The sequence below is a fragment of the Cajanus cajan genome, chromosome 2, assembly GCF_000230855.2.
Source record: "Cajanus cajan strain Asha chromosome 2, NIPB_CcT2T_4, whole genome shotgun sequence".
NCBI lineage: Eukaryota > Viridiplantae > Streptophyta > Magnoliopsida > Fabales > Fabaceae > Cajanus > Cajanus cajan.
Genome location: NC_138518.1, coordinates 23364941 through 23390773, shown reverse-complemented (window position 1 = coordinate 23390773; position 25833 = coordinate 23364941). Strand labels below are relative to the sequence as shown.

General features: G+C 39.0%; 2 protein-coding genes and 1 non-coding gene across 3 annotated transcripts; 1 reads left to right on the top strand and 2 right to left on the bottom strand.

Annotated features, from left to right (window-relative positions):
* Positions 1-7878: 7878 nt before the first annotated feature.
* Positions 7879-7983, top strand: LOC145955383 (small nucleolar RNA R71). The gene has a single exon (XR_014431996.1). It is a non-coding gene; the product is annotated as a small nucleolar RNA R71 (small nucleolar RNA).
* A 2398-nt stretch (positions 7984-10381) lies between these two features.
* LOC145954840 (uncharacterized) lies at positions 10382-11414 on the bottom strand. The gene is made up of 2 exons (XM_083069525.1): positions 10762-11414; positions 10382-10526 (listed from the first exon to the last, which is right to left on the bottom strand). Exons 1-2 carry the CDS (start codon positions 11412-11414, stop codon positions 10382-10384), a joined length of 798 nt encoding a protein of 265 aa, XP_082925651.1.
* Positions 11415-11420: 6 nt separating this feature from the next.
* On the bottom strand, positions 11421-14675 carry LOC145954839 (uncharacterized). Its single transcript, XM_083069524.1, has one exon. The coding sequence runs from the start codon at positions 14673-14675 to the stop codon at positions 11421-11423; it is 3255 nt and encodes a 1084-aa protein (XP_082925650.1).
* Between the last annotated feature and the right edge of the window lie 11158 nt (positions 14676-25833).

The following is a 25833-nucleotide window of genomic DNA, read 5'->3' as shown; positions in this document are numbered from 1 at the left end:
CATGGTGTCGGTGCCGTAAGTTAGCCGAAATGGAGTTTCCTTGGTAGAACTTTGTGGAGTACAGCGATACGCCCATAGAATCTCTGGTAGATGATCCGGCCATGAGCATTTGGCCTGCCCGAGCCGTCGCTTTAGTTCTTTGAGGATAACCTTATTTGCAGCTTCGGCCTGTCCATTAGACTAGGGATGCTCAACAGAAGTCATTTTATGCTTGATGCCCAACTCGGAAAGGAAGTCGTTGAAACGCTGATCGGTGAACTGTAAACCGTTGTCAGTGATTAATGCGTACGGGATCCCAAAGCGTGTGATCACATTCCTCCAGAAGAACTTCTGAACATTGCTGGCCGTTATGGTGGCCACGACTTCTGCTTCGATCCATTTAGTGAAGTGGTCCACTGCTACAATGAGGAACTTCATTTGCCCTTTAGCTGGTGGGAAGGGTCCCAGTATGTCCATGCCCCAAATGGAGAACGGCCACGGGGTCGTGATGGAGTGCAATTCTTCTGGAGGCTGATGTGTTAACAGTCCGAACTGTTGGCACGGTTTGCACCGTTGAACAAACTCAGCACAATCTGTGGCTAAGGTTGGCCAATAGTACCCTGCACAGATGACTTTGGCTGCGAGAGTTCGGCTTCCCGAGTGCGTCCCGCATACACCTTCAACAATTTCTTAGAGAACGTAGTGCGCCTGTTCAGGAGTGAGACACTTCAACAGGGGGGAAGAAATGCCCCGCTCATATAATTCTTCGACGATCAGCGTATACCGTGCAGCCGTGGTTCTCATTTTCTTAGCTTTGAGGGGATCCTCGGGTAATTCTCCGGTCAGAAGGTGGTTTACTATGGTGTCCATCCAACAGGGGCTTCCCTGATCGGTCTGCAAACATTCAGTCTCATTGATACTCAGGCTTAGCAGCTCTTGCTGTATCATACTACGCAAATGGCTGGTTTTCTTGCTACTAGCTAGTTTGGCTAGCTGGCCGGCTCTGGTATTGTGTTCCTGATAGCTCAGTCGTATCACTATCAAACAATTCTAGGTTCCTCAACAAATTTCTGTAGTATAGAGGACTTAACCTAGGTCATCTCTCAAGGACACAAGCACATTATATTTTGAATTTAATCATGTATGTAAATCAATTTAGAACTCAGGGGGGAAAAAATTTCCAGCAAACAATTAGAGCAAAGTATTAAGAAAGCAAAGAAATCAAATCAACACAAAATTTCAGCAGTATAGAAATTCGGTTCAAGGTTTCAATTCCTACGGTATAATCATCATTGTTCACACAAATACGAATTATTAATCCATCTAATTCAATCCGAAATTAATCCAAACAGTAATCTAAATCTAGATTGTGAATTTTATTAAAACAGAAACTACAATCGCACATTCCAAATTTCAACAAAATTCAAGAAAGTAACCGATTGAATTAGGGATTTAGGTTATTTCTAATTAGAAAATACTTCTTCTCATTTTCATTTAGGGTTCAAAACAGAGATTCAATATCATGAAAAACAGAATTTACACTAAACAGAAAAGAGGAGAAGAAGAAAGGATTCGTTCGGTAAAAATTAGAAACTCAAATTTTACCGTAGTTCTTGAAACCTTAACCCGATTAAGGAATTAGCCGTGCCTCATTATCATGTTGCAGCAAATTCCAATTGAGAGAAGAAATTCCGTGAGAGAGAAAAGAATTCGTGTAAAGAGAGAGTGAGAGAGAAGATGAGAAGTTTCTAAAGAGAGAAGAGAGACTTTTGAGAGAAACTTCTTGAGGAAGTTATCTCAAATCTGAAAATCTAAAAAATGAATTGTCCAAATCTAAACTCCTGAGTCATTACATGCTTTTAAAGACAAAATAATGGGCCTAAAACCAAAGGTCCAGTCCACTAATTACAATTCAAAAGCCTAATTAACTAAACAAAACAGTTTCATGACAAGCTGAACCATCAAGTGCAGCGCCGCGACCTTAAAGCACAATTTTGGGTCTGAAAATGTCCAAACTGGGCTTTTCGTCCAACATGTGAATTGTAGATCTCCGTCTTATCTTTACAGGGACACCAAGTTTGCCAAATTCCGAGTTGAATAGCTCTAGATATGGCTTGTACAAGAAACTGTGTCAAAACAGGAAATTCTTACGGAAAATTAGTAAAATTTATAACTAATTCCTAAATGATTCACTAATGCAAATCTGAACTAAAACATGAATAAAGGCTACTAAAAAGAATCAAACAAGGTAAAATCACATAAAGAAAGATATACTAAAATATGACTATCAAATACCCCCACACTTAATCTTTTGCACTCCGGGGCAAAACTAAAAATCAATCTAATTCAACTTTTCTAAAACTTTATCAAAGAAGGAGCAAAACTTCTTAAAATTTTCTAATGAATTCACAAATGTATAAGAAGAAAGAAAGAATACAACATTCAAGCATCAAGGTAAAACAACAATCCATGAACACAAATGCAACATTAAAAGCTAGCAAGGTGATAAGCTCAATTAAAGAATGATTTAAAAATAATAGAAGCCTCACAAGGAAGTGTTTACACTCATCACTCAAGTGTTTAAGTTTGTGTTTACACTCAAATGCATCATGTAGAACTAGCACACCCAAGCTTTGACAAACCTCTAAATTTCACAACTTGAATCACATGCAACTAAAGATCAATAGGACTTTTATTAGGTTGTAACTTGGCCAAGGTAAAGGTTAGATGAGAAGAAAAAAAATGTCATTTAAGCTTTATAACCAAAGAGAAAAGAGGAGCAATGGGGAATAGGTTCAATAAGCATAAAGATTACCCCTAGAAGAAACTCCTATAAATTGTTATGCTATCCATTTTCATATGTATTTATTTATTTATTATTATTATTATTATTTTTTTTTTCGGTTTTGAATTTTAATTTTAATTTTTTTTTTTTTTTTTTTTTTTTTTTAGTGCCAAATAACTCAATATCAACAATATAGAAGCATTCCCTAAAAGCACCCCCACACTTATAAAGAACCCATTCCCAAAACAATTCCAGAGCTCCTTTAATCCCTAAGGTTATGGGATATCATGGTTTTTCACTTTTGGCTTATAATGAGCTAAAATCAAGGAAGGGATATAAAGGCTCAAAGGGGGAAACTAGGGGAAACAAAATTGTGAGGTAGGCTATTTGGCTAGTAGTTTAAGTAACAAATGCCTAAACGCCTAAATCATATCAATAGAGCATGTGAACAAGAAGCTTCAAAAGAGTTAAGGCAAAACCTAGAGTAATCTAGCAATCATGAGCAAATTCACACAAGAAAGAAATTGGAATGGAGTGATGTATTCCACCCATCAAATATAGGCTCAAATCTCACAAGGTTAAAATTCTATTATCAAAGAATCAAACTTTAATTTTTCAAATCAACTTACAAAACTAAAAATGCACAAATGATTTACACTTCATGATGTTCAACCAATCAACAAAAATGATGCAACTTTCTAAATCCATACATTTACAAATCCAAAGAAAAAAAAATAAGAAATTTTTTTTTCATTCTATTTCTATTTCAAAACAACAAAACAGCAAAACATCAAAAACAGAAAACAAAGGCAGAAAATAAAACAGAAACAAAATACAGAAACAGAAAGTAGAAAACAGCACAAAAAATAGAAACAGAAAAGAATAAAGAAAACAGAGACAAAAACAGAATTCAGAAAACAGAAACAGAAACAAAATCAGAATACAGAATTGCAAAAACAGAATATAGAAAACAGAAATAAAATGCAGAATCAGAATGCAGAAAACAGAGGGTTATATCTGTTGAGCGTCAGCAGGGAATCACGGGCGTGATTGGGAATCATGGCCGTGATTCTCTCTGGGGTTTTCAAAAATTTCAAACAGAGGAGATCACGCCCGTGATTTATAAATCACGGTCGTGATTCTCTCTGGGGTTTTTTTTTTCAAAAATTTTCCAGAGAAGATCACGCCCGTGATTTAGAATCACGGTCGTGATTCTCTCTGAAACTCTGAATTTTTATTTTTATTTTTATATATATATATATATATATATATATTTTTTTTATGCAAACAACTCCCCCCACACTTGAAACACACATTGTCCTCAATGAAACAAATAATGCAATCAATAAAGACAATTGCAAATTATAAGATAAGGGGTAGAACTCCCTCAAGGTCCAAGAGTTGGCTCTTCTAATGAAATGTCCTCCACATCTTTGTCCTCCAACTTTGGACTTTGATGAAATTCCTTAAGTTGATGTCCATTCACTTTGAAGGTTTTTCCGGTAACTTCATTTTTAATTTCTACTGCACCATGGGAAAACACATTAGTAATAACAAAAGGACCATCCCACCTTGATCTAAGTTTACCGGCAATGAGCTTTAGGCGAGAATTGAACAATAATACTTGTTGGCCCACTTTAAACTCCTTTCTTAAAAGATGACTATCATGAAAGCGCTTGACTTTCTCTTTATAAATCTTGGAGTTTTCATAGGCTTCCAACCGAAGCTCCTCAAGTTGCTGCAACTGAAGCTTCCTTTGCATACCAGCTTGGTCAAATGCCAAGTTACAATTCTTCACTGCCCAATATGCTCTATGCTCAACCTCAACAGGTAGATGACATGCTTTACCAAACACAATCCTATAAGGAGACATCCCAATAGGTGTCCGGTAAGCTGTCCTATGTGCCCACAGAGCATCCTCCAAATGCTTGCTCCAATCCTTCCTATTGGGGTGCACTATTTTCTGCAAAATTTTCTTGATTTCCCTGTTAAAAACTTCAGCTTGCCCATTAGTTTGAGGATGATAAGCTGTAGACACTCTATGCACCACCCCATACTTATGAAGCAAAGCCTGCATGCTCCTATTACAGAAATGGCTCCCCCTATCACTGATGATGGCTTTAGGAACACCAAACCTGCAAAAAATATTGGATCTAACAAAATCCACAACAACTTTAGAATCATTAGTTTTGGTGGCCTTAGCCTCCACCCATTTTGAAACATAATCAACAGCTAGTAAAATATAAGTGTAACCAAAAGATGGAGGAAATGGACCCATAAAATCAATACCCCAAACATCAAAAACCTCACAGAAAATGATAGGATGTTGGGGCATCTCATGCCTGCGTGTAATGGCCATGCCTACTCTCTCACACTGCTCACAGGTGCTGAATATCTGATGTGCATCTCTGAAAATGGTGGGCCAATAAAACCCACTGTCCAACACCTTCCTAGCTGTCCTGTATGAACCATAATGTCCTCCAACAGGTGAAGCATGACAAAATTGAAGCACAGACTGGATCTCATGATCTGGAATACACCTGCGGATCACCTGGTCACTGCAAAATCTCCACAAATAAGGGTCATCCCAAACATAATATTTAGCTTCACTTTTCAGTTTAGCTATCTGTGATCTAGATAAATCCGGGGGAAGAACACCTGCCAACCTCTCCAACACCTGATCAATGAATGGAAGAGGGAAGTGGTCTTTGCGAGTTGCCTGATTAAGTCTTCTATAGTCCACACAAACTCGCCAACTATTTTGAACTCTGGTTGGAACCAACTCAACATCCTGGTTCCTCACCACAGTCATCCCAGTCTTTTTGGGAACGACCTGCACAGGACTAACCCACTTGCTATCAGAAATAGGATATATTATACCTGCCGCCAATAAATTTGTGACCTCTTTCTTCACCACATCTAAAATAGTAGGATTAAGTCTTCTCTGTGGCTGCCTCACAGGTCGGAACTCATCCTCAAGTAGAATCCGGTGCATGCATATGGCAGGACTAATCCCAGGAAGGTCAGCAAGAGTCCAACCAATGGCTTTCTTGTGATCTCTCAAAACCTGCAACAGTCTCTCCTCCTGATCAGATTCAAGAATGCTAGCTATAATGACAGGAAGCCCTTGATTATCCTCTAAATAAGCATACTTCAAATGTGCAGGTAAAGGCTTTAACTCTACTGATGGTGTCTGCACAGTGGATGGTACTGGCAATGAAGATAAAGATGGAGATGATGTCTCAGATGCTGGTGGTGGAACATCTATTGATGTGGCTAAATCTGCTACACCTGAAATAGCAACACTAATTTCTGCACAAATAGCACACATAGATGAATTATCATCACAAGTACATGATGGGTCAGCAAAATCAGAAAAATCAGCAAGTAGATCATCATCAAAATCTGTGCAATCATCAACTAATAAATCAATAACCTCCAAACTAAAAACAGAATGGTTTTCTATTGGATATCTCATAGCCTCAAAAATATTAAATTGCACCAGATTATCTCCAAACTCCATAGAAAGAGTCCCTGCATGCACATCTATCTTTGTCCTTGCTGTCCTTAAGAATGGTCTCCCAAGGATCAATGTAGCATGACTGGATGACTCATCCTCCATCTCAAGAATGTAGAAATCTGCAGGGAAGAGAAGATCTTCTACTTTGACCAGCACATCTTCTATTACTCCAAGTGGCTGCACAATGCTCCTGTTTGCCAACTGAATACTCACACCTGTAGGAATCAAGTCTCCAATCTGCAATGATCTAAAAACAGATGCAGGCATAACATTTATTGAAGCACCTAGATCCAGCATAGCATTAGTAAAAATTTCTTCCCCTATAGTACAAGGGATAGTAAAAGTTCCTGGATCTTTGCATTTTTGTGGCAAATCTGGAAGTAGATCATGTGGAATAATGGCAGACACATTTTTCTTCTGGAGTAATGCAGAACCATTTCGCCCCATGTTCACTCTCTCATCACCCTTCAACTTCCTCTTATTAGTACATAATTCCTTAAGGAACTTTGCATATTTTGGAATTTGTCGGATGGCATCAAGGAGAGGAATGTTGACTTCCACCTTGCTAAACATATCCAGCAATTCAGTATCAATTTCTAATCTCTTCTTTGCTGGTCTATTTGGAAAGGGGAGTGGAATCTCTGATCTCCTCTTTGCTGCATCATTATTTTCAGCTGCACCTGCAAAGGAAGAATCACATTCCACTGGTGCTACAACTGATTGTTGCTGCACTGGTGGTAACTCTTTTCCACTTCTCAAAGTAATGGCACTCACATTCCCCTTTGGATTTAAAACTGTTTGGGAGGGAAGTTTGCCAGAACCTTGAGATTGAAACTGATTTACCTGAGATGCTAACTGGCCAATTTGAGTCTTTAAATCTTGGACCGTGGCATCCATATTTCTTTGAAACTGCAAATTTTGTGCAGCCATCTGTTGCATCATCTCCTCGAATGAAGGTCCACTCTTTTGTGCAGGAGGAGGTGTAGGTGCTGGTGGTTGTTGTTGCTGATGCTTGAATGGAGGCTGATATTTTCCAAAAGGCTGAAATGAAGGTTGTTGTTGTTGTTGCCCCCATTTCAGATTTGGATGATCTTTCCAACCTGGGTTGTATGTTTGGGAGTATGGATTGTAATTTTGTTGCTGTTGTGGCCTATATTGTTGTTGCTGGTTGGTGTAAATTCCAGAAACATTTGCATCTGTTTCTTGTAGAGTGGGACATGAATGTGTATAGTGCTCCTCTGAAGAACAAATGCCACAAACTGTTGCTGGACATTCACTTGCTGCATTCGCCTGTTGTTTTTGTTCAATTGCTAAATGTCTCACCATGGTGGTTAACTCATTAATTTTGTTTTCCAGCCTTTGATTATCTACACCACAAACAGAACTAGAACCAGCACCAATTGCCATCTCATTTACTCCCTTGACAGTTCCTCTAAATCCAAATTGCTGAGTGTTGGCTGCCATGTTCGAAATGAGTTGTCTTGCAGCATTTGGTGTCTTATCCATCAGTGCTCCTCCACTTGCTGCATCTATCATGTTCCTATCCATCAAGGTTAGTCCTTCATAAAAATATTGAATCAATAATTGCTCACTAATTTGATGTTGAGGACATGTAGCACACAGCTTGTTGAATCTCTCCCAGTATTCATACAAGGTCTCTCCATTCAGTTGCCTTATACCACAAATCTCTTTCCTAATTGCTGCTGTTCTGGATGCAGGAAAGAATTTCTCTAGAAACAATCTCTTCATTTGATTCCATGTAGTGATTGTTGCTGGTAGAAAGTAGAGCCAATCTTTTGCAACACCATCCAGAGAGAAAGGAAATGCCTTCATTTTGACATGATCTTCAGGAACTCCTTGAGGTCTCATGGTGGAACACACTACATGGAACTCCTTTAAATGCTTATGAGGATCTTCACCTGCAAGTCCATGAAACTTGGGCAACAAATGGATAAGTCCAGATTTAAGCTCATAATTTGTTTGATTATCAGGATATTGGACACACCATGGTTGATACACAACATTAGGTGTAGCCAATTCCTTCAAAGTGAGTTCACGATTATCAGCCATGATATCGAATTCAGAATCAGTTTCAGAAGAAGAGCAAGATTGAAAATTAAAAGTATCACTATCTAAGCAGGATTGAGGATTAAAAGTAGAATTAATAACTACTTCAGAATCAACTATACTACTATTATTATTCTGACTAGACCTACACCTTAACCTATGATGAAGTGTTCTTTCTATCTCAGGATCAAAATCATGTAATGGACCAGGGTTGGATCTAGTCATGCAAATAAGAACACATACAAGGTTATGAAGTCAAAAGTCAACAGAAAAGTCAATATTTACTATATAAGCAACTATAACATGCAAAATGAAGGAATTTGGCAAAAATTCAAACAGAGGAGATCACGCCCATGATTTATAAATCACGGTCGTGATTCTCTCTGGGGTTTTCCAAAAATATTCCAGAGAAGATCACGCCCGTGATTTTAGAATCACGGTCGTGATTCTCTCTGAGGTTTTCCAAAAATATTCCAGAGAGGATCACGCCCGTGATTTAGAATCACGGTCGTGATTCTCTCTGAGGTTTTCCAAAAATATTCCAGAGAAGATCACGCCCGTGATTTAGAATCACGGTCGTGATTCTCTCTGAAACTCTGAATTTTGACAAGAAGGATCCCTAACACCCGTAGTTATTCCATAACATGGGTGCCTTGATGTGTGAATTTTACCTTTGGAGACCAAGTTTCAGCTCAATCAGAGAATCTTTGAAAATTTTCGGAATGTGTTTTCCTCTGTTTTTCCTGTGTTTTCTTTCCCTGTTTTTTTTTTCAAGCTAAAATACAGCACAAAGAAACCACAAAGAAACCGCAAAGACACCACACAATATTGCTACAAAAACACTACAAATTACCTAAACAATACAATTCAAGACAAACACAATAATATTGAAAACTAAACTGCAAAACTACAATGAATTAGAGACAGAATTAGTGATAGAATCAGACCTAGAATTGAATTACAAAATACTGTACTATAAATTCGAAAACATTTCTACAAACAGTTAGTATACATGATAAAAAAAAATCAAAACAAAATGACTTATGTCCCCGGCAACGGCGCCATTTTGATAGCTCAGTCGTATCACTATCAAACAATTCTAGGTTCCTCAACAAATTTCTGTAATATAGAGGACTTAACCTAGGTCATCTCTCAAGGACACAAGCACATTATATTTTGAATTTAATCATGTATGTAAATCAATTTAGAACTCAGGGGGGAAAAAATTTCCAGCAAACAATTAGAGCAAAGTATTAAGAAAGCAAAGAAATCAAATCAACACAAAATTTCAGCAGTATAGAAATTCGGTTCAAGGTTTCAATTCCTACGGTATAATCATCATTGTTCACACAAATACGAATTATTAATCCATCTAATTCAATCCGAAATTAATCCAAACAGTAATCTAAATCTAGATTGTGAATTTTATTAAAACAGAAACTACAATCGCACATTCCAAATTTCAACAAAATTCAAGAAAGTAACCGATTGAATTAGGGATTTAGGTTATTTCTAATTAGAAAATACTTCTTCTCATTTTCATTTAGGGTTCAAAACAGAGATTCAATATCATGAAAAACAGAATTTACACTAAACAGAAAAGAGGAGAAGAAGAAAGGATTCGTTCGGTAAAAATTAGAAACTCAAATTTTACCGTAGTTCTTGAAACCTTAACCCGATTAAGGAATTAGCCGTGCCTCATTATCATGTTGCAGCAAATTCCAATTGAGAGAAGAAATTCCGTGAGAGAGAAAAGAATTCGTGTAAAGAGAGAGTGAGAGAGAAGATGAGAAGTTTCTAAAGAGAGAAGAGAGACTTTTGAGAGAAACTTCTTGAGGAAGTTATCTCAAATCTGAAAATCTAAAAAATGAATTGTCCAAATCTAAACTCCTGAGTCATTACATGCTTTTAAAGACAAAATAATGGGCCTAAAACCAAAGGTCCAGTCCACTAATTACAATTCAAAAGCCTAATTAACTAAACAAAACAGTTTCATGACAAGCTGAACCATCAAGTGCAGCGCCGCGACCTTAAAGCACAATTTTGGGTCTGAAAATGTCCAAACTGGGCTTTTCGTCCAACATGTGAATTGTAGATCTCCGTCTTATCTTTACAGGGACACCAAGTTTGCCAAATTCCGAGTTGAATAGCTCTAGATATGGCTTGTACAAGAAACTGTGTCAAAACAGGAAATTCTTACGGAAAATTAGTAAAATTTATAACTAATTCCTAAATGATTCACTAATGCAAATCTGAACTAAAACATGAATAAAGGCTACTAAAAAGAATCAAACAAGGTAAAATCACATAAAGAAAGATATACTAAAATATGACTATCAGTTCCCTGAGTGTGTGTGTGACACGGACAATTTCAAAGTTGCTTTTTAGTTTTTGGAAAGCATGAAAGTACAACAGCAATGTTGGTTCTTTGATCTGAAAAGTGCCGTTGACTTGCCCTGTCACCACTTGCGAATCACTAAAATAGTGGATCTTAGTGATGCCGAGGTCAGTTGCGAATCTCAGTCCTGCGAGAAGGGCCTCGTACTCTGCTTGGTTGTTAGAAGTTTTGAATCCGAACCGCAATGACTGTTCTATCACAGTTTTGCCGGGGCCTTCCAAAATGATGCCGGCGCCGCTACCCTGCTGGTTTGATGATCCATCCACGTGTAGCGTCCAAATATGTGGCTCAGGAGTTATCGGTGGTGTGAATTCATTGATGAAGTCGGCCATGCTTTGCGCCTTGATGGGTCCCCTTGGCTCAAAACGAATATCAAATTGTGACAGCTCGATGGACCAAGTGACCATCCTTCCGGCCAATTCGGGTTTCCGCAAGACTTTGACAATGGGGCTATCTATTCGGACAAGTATTCTGTGGCTCTGGAAGTAATGTCGGAGGCGCCTGGCTGTGTGCACGAGAGCAAGAACTGTCTTTTCGAGATGCTGATATCTCGTCTCGGCCTCTTGTAAGACCCGACTGATGAAGTATACCACCGTCTGCTCTATTTTCTTTTGCACCAATACAGTGCTGATGGCTTTGTCTAAAGCCGAAAGATATATTATCATGTCCAACTAGGGGTCCGGTTTGGCTAGCAATGGTGGAGCTGCTAGTATTGTTTTGAATTTTTGGAAAGCTGATTCACATTCGTCGGTCCACTTAAACTTGGTGGCTTTCTTCAATAGAGACATAATGGGTCTAGATTTGTCCGCCATACAAGGCAAGAATCGAGCCAGGGAGGCGATGCGTCCGGCCAAATGCTGTACTTCCTTTACATTAAGAGGGCTTCTCATATTGATGATGGCCTGGCACTTGTCGGGGTTGGCTTCTATACCTCTTTTCGACAACATGAAGCCCAGAAATTTTCCACCGGCTACCCCGAATGTGCATTTAGCCGGGTTCAATCGCATGTGGTGCCGCCTTACCTCGTCAAAAATCGTGTGGAGGTCTTTCAGGTGGTCGGCGGCGGAGTTGGACTTGATCACCATATCGTCCACATAGACTTCCAAGCATGCTCCAATCTGCCGACGGAAAATCTTGTCCATGAGGCGCTGGTAGGTTTCCCCTGCATTCCTCAAGCCGAATGGCATTAACTTGTAACAAAAGTTAGCGGAATCTGTGATGAACGCGGTCTTTGCTTCGTCTGGGGGGTACATAGGTATCTGATTATACCCTGAATATGCATCTAGAAAACTCAGCCTTTGGTGACCTGCCGCTCCGTCAACTAATGTATCGATGTGTGGAAGGGGATAGGCATCCTTCGGGCACGCCTTGTTGAGATCCGTGTAGTCAGTACACATCTGCCACTTGCCATTTGCCTTTTTGACCATCACTACATTGGCCAACCAAGTGGAGTACTTGACTTCCCTGATGAATCCCGCTTGTAGTAACTTGGTTGTTTCTTCTCTTACTGCCTGGGCTCTTTCTCCCCCCATTTTTCTCTTCTTCTGCGCAACGGGCCTGGCATCTCGGCAAACCGAGAGTCGATGGCAATGGAAGTTAGGGTCAATGCCGGGCATATCAGCCGTTGTCCAGGCGAATAGGTCTGAGTACTTTAGTAGGACTCGTTTAATGTCCCTTGCTTCTGTTTCTGTTAATTGGGAGCTTAAATGGGTAACTTGTTCTTCATTCTTTCCGAGTTGAAATGGAATCGTCGTCTCAATCGGTTCGACTCTATCTTCATCCGTCAATCTAGGGCCCAGTTCCAGGTCGTCGACCGGCTTGCGTTGGCTGGTATCTCCAATGACATTGACATCTCGGGTCGTCTTGGGAGTAGGTTGAATTTTGAGGCTGGCGAAGTAACATTCGCGTGCCGTCTTCTGATCTGCGTGCAGGGTGATGATTGTTCCTCCTTCTGAAGGGAACTTCATAGCCAAGTGGGGAGTGGAGACGATGGCGCGAAGGTTGTTCAATGATGGTCGGCCCAACAAGATATTGTACAAAGTGTTAGCATGCACCACAACGTACCTAACTTTAATCCTTCGTCCGCGCTGGTCGTCGCCGAAGTAAGTGTAGAGGTCGATCGTCCCTCTTGTGTCTACTCGTTCACCCGAGAATCCGACCAAGGGCTCATCATAAGGTATCAACTCTTGTTCGGGGATGCCGAGCTGTTCGAACGTCTTCCAGTACAAGATATCCGTTGACCTCCCTTGATCGACAAGTGTCTTTTTGACGACACAATTGTTGATCTCTACACTGATGACCATAGGGTCATCCTGCACTGGGTCTACTCCTTTGAAATCTCGATCGGTGAATGTGATAGGGGGCATATGGATAGAATTCGCCCTTCCTACAATGTTTACCGACTTGATGGCCCTCAAATGTCTCTTGCGGGCCGAGGACGTGCTTCCTCCTCCGGCAAATCCTCCCGTGATCGTGTTTATTACCCTCCTTGTTTGATTACGATTCCGATGCTGATCATTTCGCTCTGGGGTCCTGCTCCGTTCCCTGGACCTATGCCTTTTAGGCACTCTTTCTTGGTCCCCTCTACCATGTTCACTTCTACTTTGGTAGCTATCATATCTCTTCCTGCTTGCGGGTTGGGTGAAGTTCTGAAGATGCCCCGCCTTAACAAGGTCCTCAATGCGATCTCTGAGAGCAGTACACTCTTCCATGGTGTGCCCCCGGTTTCTGTGGAACTGGCATGTTTTGGACTTGTCCACATGAGGCGGGGTCATGGCTCGGCGGGGTACGGTAAGAACTTCAGTGGCCAAAGCCTGCTCTAACACCTTGGTCCTGCTAGCATTGAACGGCGTATATTGAGCGTGTCGGGGTCCCCTATTGTTCCTCTCCCAATCAAAAGCATCTCGAAGACGAGGTTTTTGAGGGTGCTCCTTCTCGGATTCTTTCTTTTCGAGGAAGAGGTCGGATCGGTTCTGACTTCTGAACTCGGCTAGTTCTTCCATCTGCATGTACTTTGTGGCTCTCTGCCTCAGGTCATCCAAGTCTTTGGGTGGCTTTTTACATAAGCTTTTTACAAAAGGACCCGGCCTCAGTGCCACGGTGAGGTAGTGCATCGCCACCGCGGGGTCCAGGTCTCGGATGGACAAGGTCATTTTTCCGAACCTTTCCATGAATGTCCTGAGGGGCTCTTTTTTCTCTTGACGAATGTTAACCAACGCAATCGAGGTGATTTGGTGAGGACGGTTTGTGACGAATTGTATTACGAACCGAGATGATAAGGTCGTAAATGAGTCAACCGATCTAGGCGGGAGTCGTGTGAACCAGTTTAACGCCGGTCCCTTCAGTGAAGTGGGGAACACCTTGCACATAACAGCATCATCATCGGTGTACAGGACGACTTGCGTGACGAAGGCGTTAAGATGTTCCTCCAGGTCGCTAGTTCCGTCATACCTCTCGAGAGCTAGGTTCTTCCAGTTGTCGGGTAATCTAGCTCCTGCAATGTTCAGAGTAAAGGGCGTTCTTCCCTGTCGCTGTTGTTGATCTTGCGTCGTCGTCGTTGCTCCGCCCGGTGGCCGAGGGACCCTATTCTCCTTGTACCATCCCGATGACTCACCCTGATCTCGGGTTGATTGATTGTTGAGGGTTTCATGAGACGGATGCCACGACCGGTTGTCGCTTCTGAGTTCGGCATTCTCCCTTCCCAGGATCGACAGCTTGTGGGCGTCCTTTTCTTGAAGCCTCTTGAGTTCCATCATTTCGGCTTTTAGTTGCTCGAGGGCCGACGACGGGTTGGGTTGTTGGGACCGGTCGACATACGATTCTTCCATTCCTTCCTCATTCTGGTTGGCTTGCTGACTGATGGTATCTCGGGGCATCCCGAAGGGGTGGGTTGCTGCGTTCTCTTGCTGGCTCCTTGTTGCTACCATCTTGCTTCAGGGTCGAGAATCGTTTTGGTTTCGGCCCCACGGTGGGCGCCAAAATGTTCCTGTATAGAAACACTCCTCCTGTTGCTTCTCCCTGACGGTCTTCAGAGTCCTCGGTGTCGCCCGAATAGTATCCTCAAGTGGTGGGAAGGTACCTGCAAAGGCACTCCGACAATCAAGTAAGTGTTCGGTACAGAGTAGTAAAGGCTTATATATTGGATAAAACGTACCTCATTTATGTCCCATCACCTGTGTATTTATAGTGACATGTCTGGGCCTGGTGGGCCTTCTGTCTTGGGAAAAGGGTATTACTTGGGTTAACCTTAACCTCTTTTAATTAGGCATGATAATTATTGTATAACAAATATCTAATTTGCCACGTGTTCCCCGTGCTGTCCCTCTTGTAGGTTTTCGGCCAAGCATAATGCCGAAGGGGGGTTCGGCCTAGCTTGTGACCGAAGATTGGCTTCGGCTAAGCTTTGGGCCGAAGGGGTATTCGGCCAAGCTTCATGCTGAGGGGTCTCGCGCATTTCTCCTGGGTACTTTTATTCTTTTCCAAGGTCAAGGGTGTTAGAAAAGAATGGCACAATCCAAGAGGGGGGGTGAATTGGATTCTATGACCTTTTAAAAATTATCAGAGTATTTAGGATCTTTATTTCACTTAAACTTTTCTAAGACTGAATTTTTCAAATGAAGCTCCCTTAAAGACTTATTATGAAAGTATGAATGCAATATGCTTTCTTGATTACAAAATTGTGAGGTTCAAATATAATGTTCTAATTCAGATTTAAACCAACAATTTTCACACACACATGTTAATCAAGAATTATCTTCTTTAATGTTCAATCAAGCAATTACTCAAAGTAAAAGATAAGGTAGAAGAATATTGCACAAGTCTTTTATACTGGTTCAGCCACTCCACATGTGACCTACATCTAGTCTTAATCAACACCTGATTAAGATTTGTTCCACTATCTTAAGCAAGAAGGTTTACAAGCACACACACATGCATATACTTCAACACTAAAGATAACCACTTTCTTGACCCCAAGAAAGCACCCCTTGTAGAAACCCACTACAAGAAACCTTACCACTTGAGAAACCCTTCTCAAGATTTTACAAAGATTCACAAAGAACAAAGGAACGAATTCACCTGGAATTCTTGAAGCAAATCTTTTATCTTCCCCTTTCAAGAATATGATGATGATGATCTTCTAACAAAGTTGTTCACAACGTTTTCACTCTTGGATTTCACAAAGAAAACTCTCTAAGATGGTCACAAAGACTCCACAAAACGCTTTCCATAGTTTGATTATCAGTTCTAACTCAATGTCTGAAGTTTCAAAAAGTTCAAGCTATTTATAAAAGTCTTAGAGCAGATAATCGATTATTTTAAAGAATAATCGATTATTTTGTTCTTCAGGTTTTCTGGAAACCAACCAAGAACAATATAATCGATTATTTTGCTGGATAATCGATTATTTTGGCAAATAATCGATTATTGCAGCAAGGCATCCCATTTTGTCTGTTGCTGGAATAATCGATTATATTTAACGATAATCGATTATTTTGAGTTAATTTTTAAAACTTCATTTTATACCTCAAAATAAGTTTCTAATCTTCTTAATTCATCATCATATACTCTCTACTTAGTTTAGATATAGAATTTGCTTATGCACAAAACATACTAAGTACACACAATATAAAAACTCATTCAAAACAACTTAGTTTCTAAACTCTATTACATAGCTCCATTACATAGCATTTTCTTGACTTTTCTTTGACTTTGCTTTTGTGCTTCCAAGTTGTAAGTTGTTGTTGTACACTTATGTTGTGATCATCAAAACTCCTTTAGGCTTCAAGCTCTCCTAAGCTCAACAATCTCCCCCTTTTTGATGATGACAACCCATGATTCACATTACATCAACTCAATGCAATTGTGTGCTTCAAACTTCTTAGCCGTTGTGCCTAATTCCAACATATACAACCTGCACAACCTTTTCTCCCCCTTTGGCATTATCAAAAACAAAGTAAGCCAAGTTTCACAATTATAAGCCATGTACAGAGTATATCCAGCAATAACCAAGTCAAAAAAACTTTGGTTCAGCAATCCAAATTGAATCATTTGTGCACCAATGATCCACAACTCAGAACAAGTCAAGCCAAGAAAAACATTACCACAATATCAAAAACAGAGCATTTCAACCAGCAAAATCAAAACCAAAATATCAACACATATGCTCACAAAACAGAGCATTTCAGCACCAGCTTTCCAAATCATAATTTGGAACCACAATCAAGCCATCATATTAGCAAAATAAACTCCAAATTCATCAGAATTTAATTGTTCAATCAACAGAAAGCATTAAAATTGTTCAGAAATTGAAATCATTACAACCAAACCGAAATTAATTGTTCAAAACCAGAATTTAAACTCCTAATTAAAACTAAACAGAAACACAACAAAGATCAATCCTCATCCTCCGGTATGCCAAGGTGAGTCTTGAGCAGCCTCACTTCATGATCCAGGTCATCAAACCTGTCAAGAATCCCAGAAAACAAAGATTCATGTCTCCTTGACATTTCCATGACCGCATCAATCTTGTTGATCATCAATTGCTCAAAAGGTGAAAATGGCTTCAACTCCGCTTCAGGCTCCCTGCCAGGCTCAGCTTCCACCTGTGGTGGCTAATCCTCATCATGGGACGGAACACCATCTTCATCTGTTGCCGGCTCCGGGGTAGGGGGTACATCTCCTTTAAACACCCATTTGTCTTCTTGTTTGAGAATCCCCATGTGATGCAAAGAAGACTTCTCTATTTTGTTCGAAGCATGCAACACAATCTTCCTTTCACCTTCTAAGTCCACACCTTTATTTTCAAAAAATTTAGACAACAAGAGAGCATACGGAATCAGACCATCTTCCTTCCGCCTAGCCTTCCACATACAATCATTCACGACTGATACCCAATCAATCTTGATTTTCTTTTTAATCACATGCATCAATAGAATGTCATCTCTTGACATTTGAGCATGATTGTGCAACCTGGGTTTCAACATCCAAGCAATAATAAAAGAAATTAAACGGGAATTCTTTTTCATACCTCCCGCCAGGAATTTCTCATAATTGGTGTTCATTGGGTTCCTTTGACAGTCCCGGAAGGTAGTCAGCTCCTCAAAATCCCCAAAGTTGAAAGGTTGGGGTTTCTCCTGTCCAATGCCGCTCAGCCCCGCAGCGGCCTCCAATGTCGGTCCATCCAACCGAATCATTTTCCCTTTCACCACCGATTGCATAATGCCGTCGTTGCTTGTGGCAAAACAGAGGAATAACCTTATCAACTCAGGATAATAGGGTCCATCCATCTCCAAAAATTTCTTCAATCCTTGGTGCTCCAGAAGGGTTGGAAAACTGAAACCCTCATTCTTAAACCATTCAAGTTTAAGGGTCTTCGGAGGAATGATTCTCCGGCCAGCATACCACTCAAAATAATATTCTTGAGTCTTCTCATCAGGGAACCACTTTGAAATCAGTTGCCCAGAGGGTAGAGGTCGTTTGCTCGCCCTCACTTCAAGCTTCTTTGGTCTCTTGGAAGAAGATGCCATGAGTGGGTATTGAAGAAGATGAAGAAAATGAGAGATTTGAGAGGGTTTGAGAGAGTTAGGGTTTGTGGGTTGAGAGGAAATGAGAGAAAATGAGGGAAGAAAGGGTTTATGCCCTAATGGCTTCTAAGTGGGAGGTTATAGGAGGTTCCAAACGTTTGGCGCGCACTAAACCGTTTAAATGCATCAGGAATTTTAAAAACTGCCCAGATAATCAATTATTTATGCAAATAATCGATTATTTGCATCAGGAAAATCCCTTAAAAACACAATCTGATATGGATAATCGATTATTTTAAGGATAATCGATTATTACAGAGGGTAACATCTCCTTACACAGCCCAGATAATCAATTATTTACAGAATAATTGATTATTCCAGTAACCTTTCAAATTCCACTTCCCAGATAATCGATTATTTCCCAAGATAATCGATTATTACAGTGACTTTTGAGTTCCTTCTCACCAGATAATCGATTATTGCCCAAATAATCGATTATTTCAGAGGCTCTTGGAATTCTTCATGCTCCAGATAATCGATTATTACCCAAATAATCGATTATTATTTTGGGTTTACTTAAGATAATCGATTATATCTTAAGATAATTGATTATTCCAGAGAAGTTTTGCTTCTCAGAAATTTAACTTCTCAAATTTCACCAAGTCTTATTTGTCACTTTAAATACTCTCTTCCAAACATCTCTAACTTCCATTCTCAAAGCATGATCAGTTCAAACATGATTCATTGATTATTCCCAATTCAATTCTCAAATTGCTGAATCTTTTCCTTGGTAGAGGTTTTGTAAAAATATCAGCTAATTACTTGCTAGTCTCTACAAACTCTACAACACAATCATTCCTTTGCACATGATCTCTCAAAAAGTGGTGTCTTATCTCAATATGTTTTGTCCTAGAGTGCAAAATTGGATTTTTGGTCAGATTTATTGCACTAGTATTGTCACACCTCAAAGGAATTTTATTCAGCTCAACTCCATAATCTCTTAACTGTTGTTTCATCCAAAGAATTTGAGCACAACAACTTCCAGCAGTTATATACTCAGCCTCAGCTGTACTTAAAGCAACACAAGCTTGCTTCTTGCTATGCCATGAGACAAGTGCACTACCTAATAGGTGACAAGTACCACTTGTGCTCTTTCTATCTAGCCTACACCCAGCATAGTCTGAATCTGAGTAGCTTATCAGACTTAGTGAGACTCCCTTTGGATACAACAAACCTACATTGGTTGTACCTTTTAAGTATTTGAGAATTCTCTTCACACTCTTCATGTGAGATTCTTTAGGATTAGCTTGGAATCTTGCACATAGGCACACAACAAACATTATATCAGGCTTACTTGCTGTCAAGTACAAGAGTGATCCTATAATGCCTCTATACTTTGAACTATCAATAGCAATTCATTTCTCATATAAGTCAAGATTGCAATTGTTTGATATAGGTGTGGCAGCCTCCTTACACCCTTCCATACCAAACTTTTTCAGAAGTTCATTGCAATACTTGCTTTGACTTATGAAAATTCCATCATGCATTTGTTTGATTTGCAATCCCAAAAAGAATGTAAGCTCTCCCATCATTGACATTTCAAATTCTCCTTGCATGGTTTTAGCAAATTCTTTACAAAGAGAGGTATTTATGGATCCAAACACAATATCATCCACATATATTTGTACATACATTGTATCATTTTTAAATTTCTTGACAAACAATGTATTATCCACCTTTCCTCTTTCATAGTCATTCTCAATCAAAAATTTGTTCAACCTGTCATACCATGATCTAGGAGCTTGCTTCAAGCCATAGAGTGCCTTTTTGAGCTTGTACACATGATTAGGATTCTTAAAGTCCACAAAGCCAGGTGGTTGTTCCACATACACTTCCTCTTGTATCAACCCATTGAGGAAAGCACTTTTTACATCCATTTGATAAAGCTTGAAATTCTTTATAGAGGAATAAGCAAGAAGTAATCTAATGGCTTCTATCCTTGCTACAGGGGCAAAAGTCTCATCATAGTCAATCCCCTCTTCTTGGCTATACCCCTTAGCCACTAGTCTTGCCTTATTTCTTAGAATTATTCCAGATTCATCAAGCTTATTTCGGAAAACCCACTTGGTTCCAATAATCGGATAATCTTTTGGTAATGGCACTAAATCCCACACTTCATTTCTTTCAAACTGATTTAGTTCCTCTTGCATGGCCATTAACCAATGCTCATCTTTAAGTGCTTCATTAATGCTCTTAGGTTCAACTTGTGACACAAATGCCATAGTGTTGCAAATATTTTTAATAGCACTCCTAGTTGACACTCCCTTACCAATATTTCCAATTATGTTATCCATTGATAAGTCTCTAGAAGTCTTCCATTCCTTAGGCAGTTGTTCACTTGTTTCCCTAGCTTTTTCATGTGACTCACTCTCCTTAGGCTCTTCATTTGGTTCATTCTCCAATAGGGGTTGATCAAGCAATTCAGTTAAATCTTCAATTTCAGTTTGCCTAGTCTCTTGCTTATTTGACTCATCAAATACCACATGGACAGATTCTTCTACAACTAGAGTTCTCTTATTATAGATTCTATAAGCCTTACTATTTGTAGAGTATCCTAGAAAGATTGCTTCATCAGCCTTTGCATCAAACTTTCCAAGTTGCTCTTTCCCATTATTCAGCACAGAGCATTTACACCCAAACACTCTAAAATATGAAATGTTAGGCTTCTTTCCTTTGTAAATTTCATAGGGTGTTTTCTTTAATATAAGCCGAATCAGAACTTTGTTTAACACATGACAAGCAGTGTTAATAGCATCAGCCCAAAAATATTTTGGCAAGTATGTTTCATTCAACATTGTTCTAGCAAGTTCTTCTAAGGACCTATTTTTCCTCTCAACAACCCCATTTTGTTGAGGTGTCCTAGGTGCTGAGAAATTATGGTTTATACCATGTTCCTCACATAATTTCTGAAACAACATGTTTTGAAACTCACCTCCATGATCACTTCTTATAGAGGTGATGTTTGAACACTTCTCATTTTGAACAAGCTTGGAAAATTTTCTAAAGGCATTAAAAGCATCATTTTTATTTGCAAGAAACATAACCCATGTATATCTTGAGTAGTCATCAACAATCACTAAACCATAGTAGTTTTCGCCTAGGCTCATGGTTCTTGAAGGACCAAACAAATCCATGTGAATTAATTGTAAAGGTCTAGTTGTGGAAATCTGATTTTTTCTTTTAAAGCTAGCCTTCACTTGCTTGCCCTTTTTGACAAGCATCACATAGTTTGTCCTTACCAAACTTGAGTTTAGGTAGACCAACCACTAATTCTTTCCTACACAGCTTATTCAAATGATCCATATGAATATGTGCAGCTCTCTTATGCCAAAGCCATATGTTTTCTTCTTGAGTTATTAGACACTTAGTACTTGAGATTGCTATTGAGTGTTCTAAGTCAAGCATGTATATATTGTCAATTCTTTTTCCTATGAATCTGATTTCTTTAGTCTTTTTATCACAAATCAAGCAACATGTATCATCAAATTCAATTTTAAAGCCTTTGTCACTTAGTTGACTTATACTCAGCAAATTATGTTTCAAACCATCAATAAGCAATACATTCTCAATCAATGTTTGAGAGGAGGAATTACCAACATTGCCATGGCCAAGAATTTTCCCCTTGTTGTTGTCACCATAGGTAACATACCCTTCATTCTTCAATTTCAGACTTGAGAATTTTGAAGGATCCCCAGTCATATGCCTTGAGCAGCCACTATCAAGATACCAAAGTAGATTTTTGGCCCTCAAGCATTCCTACAACACAAATTCAGAGGAAAAATTTAGGTACCCATGTGGAGGGTCCTTGTAGGTTAGTTCTCAGCCTTTGACTCTTTTCAACCCAAATCATCTCTCCATTTGGAACTCCATATTTTCTAGAAAAGTTGCTTTTAAATTTTCTAAAATTTTGGTTTTTCACAAAAGCTTCTTTCTTTGACTTAAATGGCATGCTCATGCTTTGGTTAAAACCAAGTCCATCCTATCAAAAGTGTTTCTTTGTTTTCCCAAAAGAATATTTAAGTTTTCATTTCCATTAGTGAACCTTGCAAGGGTGGATTTCAAGTTAGCATTTTCTTTTTCAAAAGTCTTGCAATGTTCACAAACATCTTTTGAGGAATGAGCTTCACTAAAGTTAAACATAGTTTGAAGATTTTCATGCTCATGCTTCAAATCTTCAAGCTCTTGTTCAGCTTTAATTAAAGCATTTTCATACCATTTTAGCTTGTTTTTCAGCTTTGAATTTAAGGCTCCTAATTTGACAGCTTCTTCATGGATTTGTATAAAAGCTTCTTGAAGTTGATCATAATCCGGATTTGATTCAAGGTCAGAGTCACTTACAATTGTGTCTTGGTCAGTTCCAGCCATCAAGCACAAGTTGTTCTCCTCACATTCGGATTCATCACTTGATGTGCTTGAGTCATTATCTTCCCAAGCAATGTAGGCTCTCTTCCCTTTTCCATTTTTCTTAAATTTCTTCTCCTCTTGTTGCTTCTTCAAGAGATTTGGACACTCAGCTTTCATGTGTCCCGGTTTTCCACATTCAAAGCAATTGAAGGAGGATGTGCTTGCTTCCTCTTTCTTGTTTGTCTTTTTATTGAATTTGTAGGGGGAATTCTTCTTTCTTCTCATGAACTTTCTGAACTTCTTCACCAGCAAATTGAAGTTCTCAGTCTCGGAATCATCGGAGCTTGTTTCTTCACACACCTCTTTTCCTTTGGCAGATTTCAAAGCTTTCAATGACACTCCTTTTCCTTTCTTATCCTGCTGCTCATGTTCTTCAAATATGTGCAGCTTTTGCTCATGCTCTCTCAGCTTCCCAAAGAGAGTAGCTAATGTCAAGGAGGTCAAATCCTTTGATTCTTCAATGGCTGTCACCTTTGCTTTCCATGATCTGTCCAAGCATTGCAGCACTTTTAAATTCAACTCTTCCTTCTCAAATTTCCTGCCAAGGTCAACAAGGTGATTTATCAAGTGTGTAAATCTCTTTTGAAAGTCAGAAATAGATTCACCATTTTGCATTCTAAACAGCTCATATTCTCTAATGAGAGTATGCTTTCTTGATCTCTTTACATCACTTATTCCTTCGTGAGTGACTTGCAAAGTGTCCCACATTTCTTTAGTAGATATGCATTGTGAGATTCTAAAAAATTCATCAATAGACAATGCAAATGTTATGATGTTTTTGGCTTTTTTATCATGTTGGGCTCTTTTCTTTTCCTCATCACTCCACTCACTCCAATGTTTTTCTTTAAGCTCATCACCATCTTTTTTCATTGGGATATAGGTTCCATTTTCTATTGCATCCCATACAGCAATATCAATGGCTTCTATGAAAATTCTCATCCTAATTTTCCAATAGACATAGGTTTCACCATTGAAAACAGGAGGTCTATGAATAGACACACCCTCACCATAGGGTAGGTTGTTGTTGGCCATTTTTGAAATCTTGAATAACTCTCAAGAACCTTGCTCTAGATACCAATTGTTAGAAAAGAATGGCACAATCCAAGAGGGGGGGGTGAATTGGATTCTATGACCTTTTAAAAATTATCATAGTATTTAGGATCTTTATTTCACTTAAACTTTTCTAAGACTGAATTTTTCAAATGAAGCTCCCTTAAAGACTTATTATGAAAGTATGAATGCAATATGCTTTCTTGATTACAAAATTGTGAGGTTCAAATATAATGTTCTAATTCAGATTTAAACCAACAATTTTCACACACATGTTAATCAAAAATTATCTTCTTTAATGTTCAATCAAGCAATTACTCAAAGTAAAAGATAAGGTAGAAGAAGATTGCACATGTCTTTTATACTGGTTCAGCCACTCCACATGTGACCTACATCCAGTCCTTAATCAACACCTGATTAAGATTTGTTCCACTATCTTAAGCAATAAGGTTTACAAGCACACACACATGCATATACTTCAACACTAAAGATTCCAAAGAGTCATTTCTGTGATAATTGATTATTTTGGCAAATAATCGATTATTGCAGCAAGGCATCCCATTTTGCCTGTTGCTGGAATAATCGATTATATTTAACGATAATCGATTATTTTGAGTTAATTTTTAAAACTTCATTTTATACCTCAAAATAAGTTTGTAATCTTCTTAATTCATCATCATATACTCTCTACTTAGTTTAGATATAGAATTTGCTTATGCACAAAGCATACTAAGCACACACAATATAAAAACTCATTCAAAACAACTTAATTTCTAAACTCTATTACATAGCTCCATTACATAGCATTTTCTTGACTTTTCTTTGACTTTGTTTTTGTGCTTCCAAGTTGTAAGTTGTTGTTGTACACTTATGTTGTGATCATCAAAACTCCTTTAGGCTTCAAGCTCTCCTAAGCTCAACAAAAGGGATGTCATTATCGGGGCCGAGAAGGTGTTCGGCCCAAATAGAAACTGAGGGGGTGTTCGGCCTAGCTTGACGCCGAAGGGGTATTCGGCCTGACCTGGGGCCGAAGGAGTGTCTTGAGCTACTTGAATGCTTTGCTTTGTATGTTTGCTTGTTTTTCGTGGGAGACGCACGTGGTTGCCTTCAAAGCGTGGCATGGCTTTGGTTCGGTTCAAGGCCGAAGGGGTGGTTCGGCTGAGACTTAGGATCGAAGGGGTGGTGTCTCCGATTTTGGCACTTGTTCCGGCCTATGATCCGGCCGAGGAGATGGTTCGACTGAGGTAAGGATCGAAGAGGTGGTTTCTTCGGTTTTGGAACTTGTTCAGGCCTATGATCCAGCCGAGGAGGTGCCTACTGGTACAATTTCTTTTGCTTCAACTTGTATTTTATTAACCACCTCTATTTCCTCTCAATATCTTTCTACTATAGTTTTACTATTAATGGAAAAAGGTAAGCTTAACATGATTGATGTTTGTCCCTATTCCTGGTCTTGAAGAAAAAAAATAAACTTTTTTACTCTCATGTACTCGTCCATTTCTCTCTTGAAGATGGAATTCATCATGTTGCTTAAGACCATATAGGTAGAGTTGTTAGTTTGGATTCGATCCAATAGTTTAACACGATCAACTCGCAAATAAGGCTAGGTTGAACCTTAAAAAAGATGACCTAAATAGAATTACATCATTTTAACTTGACCCACTAAGCCTAATAGACCAAATAGGCTCAGGTCAAACTCATTTGCATGTTTATAGGTTGACTCATTAAACTCATAATTGAAATAATCTAAATTAACATTAATTTGTAATGTGTTATAATATAATATAATAAATCATATATTATTTTATAGAGAAATATAGATTATTAGAAGAAGAAAAAAATATACATTATTGATTTGAGAGGTTATAGAGAACTATGATGATGATGGTAAAACATATGGAATTTCCTCATAACGAGATCTCTGGATCAAGATTATGTCATGCCACTTTTCCTTTTTATTTTTTTTCTTTCTCTTGCAATCACATACAAGAAATTGTATTGCAAAGTAGTTGAATCTAAGAAAGCATCTTTACGGGTTCTCAAGCTT

Bases quoted from the DNA above. Each gene is read 5' to 3' on its own strand.
- LOC145954840 (XM_083069525.1), bottom strand. From the start codon at position 11,414: ATGATAATATATCTTTCGGCTTTAGACAAAGCCATCAGCACTGTATTG. The intron at 10,527-10,761 runs GTACTTTCATGC...GTTTTGACACAG, and splicing joins AAAGAACCAACATTGCTGTT to TTTCTTGTACAAGCCATATC.
- LOC145954839 (XM_083069524.1), bottom strand. From the start codon at position 14,675: ATGGTAGCAACAAGGAGCCAGCAAGAGAACGCAGCAACCCACCCCTTC.